The sequence below is a fragment of the Nicotiana tabacum genome, chromosome 13 (genome assembly GCF_000715075.1).
Source record: "Nicotiana tabacum cultivar K326 chromosome 13, ASM71507v2, whole genome shotgun sequence".
In the NCBI taxonomy this organism is placed as follows: domain Eukaryota; kingdom Viridiplantae; phylum Streptophyta; class Magnoliopsida; order Solanales; family Solanaceae; genus Nicotiana; species Nicotiana tabacum.
This window is the reverse complement of record NC_134092.1, coordinates 43809000-43817230: the sequence shown is the minus strand read 5'-3', so window position 1 is coordinate 43817230 and position 8231 is coordinate 43809000. Positions and strand designations below refer to the sequence as shown.

Here is an 8231-nt window from a genome sequence, read left to right as displayed (position 1 = left end):
ATGCTTTGCTAGATTTTCAATTACCGAGCATGTTGAACTAGTGTATCCATGATCACCTTATGGTTGGAAAGCAATTGCTGAATCTGGTCAGAAGTGATAGGAGTAGGTTGTGAATGGACTTCCCATTCACTGCAGTTTTCAACTTTATTAACTTTTTGCTAACATTCTGCATCCAGTTGCTTAGACTTGCTAATGTCTGAATAACCTGCAAAGCAATAGACTACAAGGTATTGGAACAAGTCTAATAACTGTTGCAGGATGGGGTGCAGAATCTTTTGTGCCAACAGCCATGGCATGAGGATATGTGTCAACTAAGGAGTAAGGAATATCTAAAGTCCCAACAATATTAGTGTGGGGCTGGCTGCTAGTCTTTGGGTTCCTAGGGTCTTTCAAGAAGTACAAGTCAAATGGCTCTATTGGTTTTCTTTGATGTCGTATGGACTTGTTTCTACTTTTGCATCCACTAGATATTCAATGATAGTACTTAGATATGGGTAAGAAGTGTTCTCTTGTTGGGCCATCAGTGATAGTTTAGTAAACATCCGGGAACCCACATTAATTGGGTACCCAACGATTATAGAAGCCATTAGGACTATCCTCTCCAATGGCAAGCGTTACGAATGTTTACCACCTTTTTGCTTCGAAATTCAATGTGCTCCTGAAAATCTTTACTCTAGAAGCTACCCAAGGAGGAAAAGTACCCAGTGCTAAGATTTTAGAAACCCATGGTCGAACTGTTTCCTTTTCAGCAAGCTTAGCCAAGTACTCTGTTGGCTTCATATTTTTAAGCCCGAAGTAATCATTCAATGTATTTTGATCAAGCATCACATTGAGATTTTTTACCTTTGTGACTTTGGTCCCTTTCACTAAGCGTGATGTGTTGGTGTATAATTCACGTACAAGGTGCTATTTCACATCAACTAATGGTTCTGTGAATTGAAACATCCTCTTTGTGAATCGCTCTAGGAAAGCTGGATTGTATTTGGCCAAGTCTTTAGAGCAAATTTTCCTTTCATGAGTGAGTGATCTTTCCTTCCATTCTCGCTTGAATTAAAGTAATGCTTTATAGTCCAAGAATCTATCCTCCTATTTTATATTCTTCTTTGACCTTTCTTGGCCATCTCTCACAATTGTGTTCCCTTTGACATCATTAAGCTCATCTTCAGATTCTGAGTCATCTTTGTTTTTGCCTAACTTATGACTTGAACTTTGAGCAGCCTGGGAACTTTCATGCTCTGATTGGGTCTCAGATTGTCCCTATGGCTGGAATTTTCCTTCACTAGGTTCCCTGGAGTGAGGCATGGAATCTCCCTCTGAGGCCTCCCTAGATGGGACATAAGAGTCAGACTCTGCTTAATCTTGACCTTTCCCTCTAAGAGTCCTCTTCTTCTTGCTTATTAGCATTTTCATAGCTCGTGGAAATTCCCCTTTACCCCTGCCTCTATTTCTTCCTTGACCTACCTGACCTTGAGAAGCCTCAATTTACCTATCGATCTTATAATTTTCTATTATAACATGAAGAAGTATGTCAAGGGAGTATGATGTTTGGCTATAAATGTATATTTTTAGTGCATTGTTCACTTTACACTGTAATATATTAATAATTAAATGTGCGATATTTGAGCGTAATTGTGTCATTTTTATGTGTAAGATTGTTGAGGGACGAAAATGTATGAAGGTTGCACACAAGAATGTCAAAGATACACAAAAAAGCATGATAAGGCAAAAACACTGGACCAGGTGCCAGACCAGGCAATGCCTGGTCCTGGGTGATATGAAACAGGTGTAACACTGGGCGTCACCTACTCTGAAGCGTGCCTCACACCAGGCCTCGCGAGCTCTGAGGCTTGGTCTCTTCTCAGTCCGTGCTTTAAATGTTTCTACTAGGATTTGGACTTGGAGATTCCGACCATAACATATAAATACCCCTTAAACGTGATTTTTGAGGGGTTGGTCAATTGAGGAGGCAGAAAAGGCAAAGAAACACAATCGGAGCACGAAATTTATCGAATCTTCCATCTAGTATTCACAGGTTTTATGTTTAAAACAATATTTTGATTACTATCATGAACATGAGTGGCTTAGAACCTCATTATTCTGGGATTATGCGTTATTATTGACTATTGTAGTTTGACGATTGATTATTTTGCTTCAATTATCATATTAATTTATTTATTCAATCTTGCACTTAATTATTTTATTGCGTAGTTAACAATAGAGTACTATCTGTGAATTTATAGTTGAACTCAAAAGTGGGAACTATAGATTGCACATAAGATTGAGTAGAGTAAGTTTTTGAATCCGGGCATAAGAGAAGAGATGCATGATTATGATAGATATATTCTAGTTGTCTTACTTGATTATTTTTGCAGGAAATACATATGCGTTCTTGTTAATTCTGATTCTATGGATATGTAGTATTAGGTTGGCTTGAATAGGCGAGCAAAGTCGAAAGAATACCGCGAGCATAATAAACCATGCTAATCAAAAAGTGAGATAAATAAGGTGATTAAATCAACCGGAAGAACGCAATAGGAGAGACATTAATCCCATAACCCCGAAATATTCACATCCCATTGAATTCTTTCTATGTGTTTGTGTGCTCTACTTGCAATCCTATTTTATTATTTGCTTATTAGTTTCGTAAAAAATTAGTTAGTAAAAAAAACCACAATCATCACCCTCAAAATCTCTTGAATAAATAACTCGTAACTAGTTTAGTATAGGAAGCAGTTGATCATAAATCTTCGTGGGAACGATAATTTATTATCACTTTATTACTTGTTGACTGCATATACTTGCGTGTGCGTTTGGACCCAACATATTTTTGGCGCCATTTTCGAGGATTTAGAAATTAGCTACTTGTCTGAAATAAGCTTTTATTTGTTTTTGTTCGAGAGAATTAATTCGTTTTACTATTTTTGACTCTACAGGTGTTCACATTGAATGCTAAGAAGAAGTAATAGTTTGAACAATCTTCTGCCTTTTGATCCTGAACCTGAAAGACTCTTCCACAGGTTAAGGAGGGAGAAGGATGCAAGAACAAGAATTGCAGATTTGGACATCATAGTCCAACCACAGTCAATCGAGATGGCAGAAAATGAAGAGCAACTAGTGATAAAGGCCGCAAGGCCTAATCTTGATAATATGACTCAGAATATTATGAAGCCTGATATCATGGGTCACATTAAGCTCAAACAGTATATGTTGCAACTGATTCAGTCCATAGGGAAGTATGTGGGTCTATCTGATGAAGATCCGCAACATCACATTCAGAACTTTCTGGAAATTATGGATACTTATAATTATCTAAACATTTTGAAGGACTACGTTAAACTAACATTGTTCCCCTTTTCACTGCTGGAGGAAGCCAAAGAATAGCTGTAGAAGGAGCCCGCAAACTCGATCCACACTTGGGATGATCTAGCACGAAAGTTCTTAATCAAGTTTTTTCCCACTACGAAAACAAAGGCGCTGAGGAGCCAGATTCTTGGGTTTCAGCAACGAGATGGTGAGACTCTTCATCAAGCTTGGAAAACATGTAAGAAACTCCTCAGAGACTACCCACATCATTGTAAGACTGATGAGGTACTAGGACATACTTTTGTATATGGGTTGGAAGAGACCTCCCAATTGAATCTAGACCCAGCTTGTAGAGGAAGTTGCATGCAAAAACCATACAGTAAGATTCAGACTCTGCTAAATAATTTTACTGCAAATGATCATAATTGTTAAGGTGAGAGTGAGCCATAAAGGATGATAAAATAGAAAGCAACATGTACACTTGAGCAAGATGAGGTGTCAGCCATGCAGGCAAAAAGTTCTAAACTTACCAACGAAGTGGCTAAGATGGCAATGAGTCAAAGGCATCAGATACATCAGGTCCATGGGATGGCCATATATTGTGAAATTTGTGGATATGGTCATATGAATGATCAATGTCCGGTGAATTCCGAAATTATTTACTATGTGGGCTAGCAAGGTAGATGTCTAATGAACCAGAATAGACAATACGAGAATACGTATAGTCCCAACTGGAGGAATCACCCGGATTTCTCATGGGGTGGAAATCAAGCAACTCAAAATCAACACAGACATCAAGGAAACTACAAGAAGCCTCAAAAGCTACCTCAACAGTTAGAAGAAAGCATTAATGATATGTTGAAAAATTTGTTGATTGACAAACAACAACCGAGGACTGAATTTTAAAATATAGAGAGGCAGATTGGGCAGTTGGCTACACAACAAAATACTTGACCTGTAGGTTCCCTTCCAAGTGATACAGATAAGAATCCTCAAGTAAATACTGTAACTTTGACTAATGACAGAGAATTATAAGAAGTACCAAAAAGAAATAAAGAAAAAATCACTCATGTGGGTGAAGTGGTTCCTAAAACTATGGTGGAAACTGAGAAACAAATTGAGGAAAGTGAAAAAACTCCAGCTGCAAGGCCACCACCTCCCTTCCTACAAAGATTAAAGAAGAAAAGTGATGACAGGATGTACAACAAATTCCCTGATATGTTGAGTCAAATTCAATTGAATCTCCCATTGGTTGATGTGTTACGTGAAATTCCAAAATATGCTAAGTACATCAAAGATATTGTGGCTAATAAAAGACAATTTACAGAGTTTGAGACAGTGGAACTTACTGAAGAGTGCACTTCAAGAATTCAAAGAAAGTTGCCCCAAAAGTTGAAGGATCCGGGAAGCTTCACCATACCTGTTCGAATTGGTGAGGTAGATGTTGGACGGTCACTTTGTGATTCATGGGCTAACATAAATTTGATGCCCCTTTTAGTTTTTAGTCTGATGGGGTTGGGGGGCCCAACCACTTTCATGTTGCAGCTTGCTGATAGATTTATTGTCCATCCCGAATGGGTGATAAAATATGAGCTGCTACAGTTGGGAAATTTATTATTTCAGCAAATTTCATTATACTGGACTATGAAATTGATGAACACGTACCCATCATCTTGGGACGACCTCTCTTAGAAACCGCCGATGCTGTGATAAAAGTTCGTGAAGGAAAGATGATTCTCCGGGTTGATAATGTGGAAGCATTCTTCAATGTGTACAAGGCAATCCAGCTGCCAAATCACTATGAGGATCTAGCTATGATATCTGTTATAGAAATAGAAGAAGAAAAATATGATATGGGTGCATATCTAGATGACTCTCTAGAGAAAGCACTTATGTTGTTCGACATCATTGACTTGGATGATGAGGTGAAGGAGATGGTGCATCATCTAGATGCATGTGCTTACATCAAAGGAATGATCGATTTTGAGCCTCTAGATAGACAAACTAGGCCACCCCCAAGCTGTATATCAAGGAAGCTCCCATATTGGAACTTAAACCCTTACCCTCACATCTTCATTATGCTTATTTGGGTGTTGATGAAACTTTACTTGTTGTTGTCTCTTCTGAGTTATCAATTTTGCTAGAAGAAAAGCTAATTCGCGTGCTTATAGAGCACAAGTGGGAGATTGGATGGACCATGGATGACATCCATGGTATTAGCCCAGAATTTTATATGCATAAAACTCTCATGTAGGATAGGCACAAATCGAGTGTGGAACAGCAACGCCGCTTGAATCCAGTCATGAAGGAAGTGGTAAGAAAGAAAGTCATAAAGTAGCTCAATGTAGGTATTATTTTTCCCATCTCTGACAGCAAGTGGGTAAGTCAAGTACAGTGTATGCCTAAAAAGGGTGGAATGACGGTGGTCATAAATTATAATAATGAATTAATTCCAAATAGGACTGTCACAGGTTAGAGAATTTTTATAGACTACCGGATATTGAATAATGCTATTATAAAGGATCACTTTCCCCTCCCATTCATTGATAAGATGTTAGATAGGTTGATCGGACAAGACTATTATTGTTTTCTTGATAGATATTCCGGTTATAACCAGATATCAATTACACCAGAGGACCACCTTCATTTATCCTTATGGCACTTATAGTTTTAAGCGAATGTCATTTGGGTTGTGCAATGTACCCGCTACTTTTCAAAGGTACATGATGGCAATATTCAATGATATTGTAGAAACATTTGTTAAAGTGTTTATGGATGATTTTTCGATCTTCGGACCATCATTTGATAAATGCTTAACAAAGTTGATTAAATTGGTTTCCAGGTGTGAAGAGACGAGCTTGGTTCTGAATTGGAAGAAGTGCCATTTTATGGTACGAGAAGGAATTCAACACGAGCACAAAGTGTCCAAAGATGGGTTGGAGGTGGATAAGGCAAAAGTGGATGCAATTGAAAAATTGTCAAAGGAGTCAGAAGCTTCTTGGGACATGCATATTTCTATCGTAGATTCATTAAAAAATTCTAAGATTTCTGCTCCGTTGTGCAGGTTGCTTGAGAAGGATACACCTTTCAAGTTTGATGAGCACCGCTTGAAGGCGTACGAGGAGCTTAAAGAGACTGGTGACATCACCAATTATCACCGCCCCAGAGTGGGGAGAGCCTTTTGAGTTGATATGTGATGCTAGTGACACAGCGGTTGGGGTTGTACTGGATTAAGGCAAAAACAAAGTGTTCCACTCAATTTACTATACTAGCAAAACTCTAAACCCAGCTCACATAAACTCTACTTAGATCATGCATCCATCAGGTATTTATTTGAGAAAAATGATGATAAGACTAGACTAATTCATTGGGTTCTTCTTTTGCAAAAATTTGACGTGGAAATCAAGGATTGAAAAGGGACATAAAATCAAATAGCGGACCACTTTTTGTACTTGGAAACTCGCGCACATGTTGATGAAGGGGGCAAAATTCAAGAAAGCTTTCATAATGAGGAATTGCTAGGCATCACGGCTGGCACATCCCGATAGTATGCTGACTATGTGAACTTCATTGTAAATGGGGTGACTCTGTCAGAGTTGTCACCGAATGGTAACAGAAAATTCATGCATGATGTTAGATTTTATCTATGGGATGAGCCATTTTTGTTTAAGCATTGCGCAGATCATTTGGTGTGTCGTTGTGTCCCAGAGGAAGAGATGGAAGCAATATTGCATGATTATCATGCATCACCGTATGGAAGGCACCATGGTCGAGACAAAATAACTGCAAAGGTGTTACAATCGGTATTCTATTGGCCCATTTTGTTCAAGGATGCACATGCTTTTGTGAAAAAATGTGTTATATGCCAAAGAACGGGTACAATTTCAAGAAGGCATGAGATGCCTTTGAAGGGCATATATGAGGTCGAAATCTTCGATGTTTGGGGAATAGATTTCATGGGGCTATTTTCGTCATCAAATGGCCATCGTTACATCTTGCTTGCAGTTGATTATGTGTCGAAGTGGGCCGAGGTTGTGGCTTTGTCTACGAATGATGCTAAGGTGGTGGTGAACTTTGTGAAGAAAAATATTTTAACGAGATTTGGAACTCCGGGTGCTTTGATTAGTGATAGAGGCACTCACTTTTGTAATAAATTTTTGGGCAACCTCTTGGCTAATTATGGGGTGAGACACAAGGTCACAACTGCCTATCATTCGCAAACCAGTGGTCAAGTTGAAGTTTTGAACCGGGAGGTGAAGCAAATTTTGGAGAAGACAGTGAGCGCAAGTACGAAGGATTAGGATACCAAGCTAGATGACGCTCTATGGGCATATTGCACTGCGTACAAAACTTGAATTGGCGCTTCGCCATACATGTTAGTTTATGGGAAGGCTTTTCACTTTCCCGTTGAGCTTGAGCATAAGGCATATTGGGCATTCAAGAAGCTCAACTTCGATATGGATCTAGCTAGAGAAAAATGGATGTTGCAACTAAATGAGATTGATGATTTTTGAGTGCACGCATATGAGAATGCGAAGTTGTATAAAGAGAAAACAAAGAGATGGCATGGCAAACATATTTTGCATCGTGAGTTTGAACCAGGTCAAGCCGTTCTATTGTTCAATTCAAGGTTGAAGCTCTTTTCTGGGAAGCTTAAGTATAGATGGTCATGTCCATTTGAAGTAGTGCGGACTACAAAGCATGGAGCTGTTGAGGTACGGGATCCCGAAAGCAATGGCACATTTTTAGTCAATGGGCAGAGAGTTAAACACAATTAGGGTGGTGGCGTCCGTCGTTACAAAACTTCGATAGACTTGATGGATGCTTGAGGGAACGTTTTGCGTTGTGCCGTGACAATAAATCAGGCGCTTCATGGGAGGAAACCTATTGTGATGTTGTATACATCATGCCATGACGTTAACTAAGGC

The 8231-nt window shown here is 39.0% G+C and overlaps 1 protein-coding gene across 1 annotated transcript; it reads left to right on the top strand.

The window, feature by feature from the left end:
• The first annotated feature begins 4398 nt into the window (after positions 1-4398).
• Positions 4399-7604, top strand: LOC142168097 (uncharacterized). Its single transcript, XM_075228757.1, has 5 exons — positions 4399-4735; positions 4927-5325; positions 5902-6022; positions 6146-6441; positions 6898-7604. Exons 1-5 carry the CDS (start codon positions 4399-4401, stop codon positions 7602-7604), a joined length of 1860 nt encoding a protein of 619 aa, XP_075084858.1.
• Positions 7605-8231: the final 627 nt, after the last annotated feature.

What these genes read in the sequence shown, in the direction of transcription:
- LOC142168097 (XM_075228757.1), top strand. Translation starts at nt 4,399, where the DNA reads ATGGTGGAAACTGAGAAACAAATTGAGGAAAGTGAAAAAACTCCAGCT. An exon ending in CACCATACCTGTTCGAATTG is followed by an intron (nt 4,736 to 4,926) that starts GTGAGGTAGATG and finishes TTATTATTTCAG; the next exon opens with CAAATTTCATTATACTGGAC. An exon ending in GTACCCGCTACTTTTCAAAG is followed by an intron (nt 6,023 to 6,145) that starts GTACATGATGGC and finishes ATTGGTTTCCAG; the next exon opens with GTGTGAAGAGACGAGCTTGG.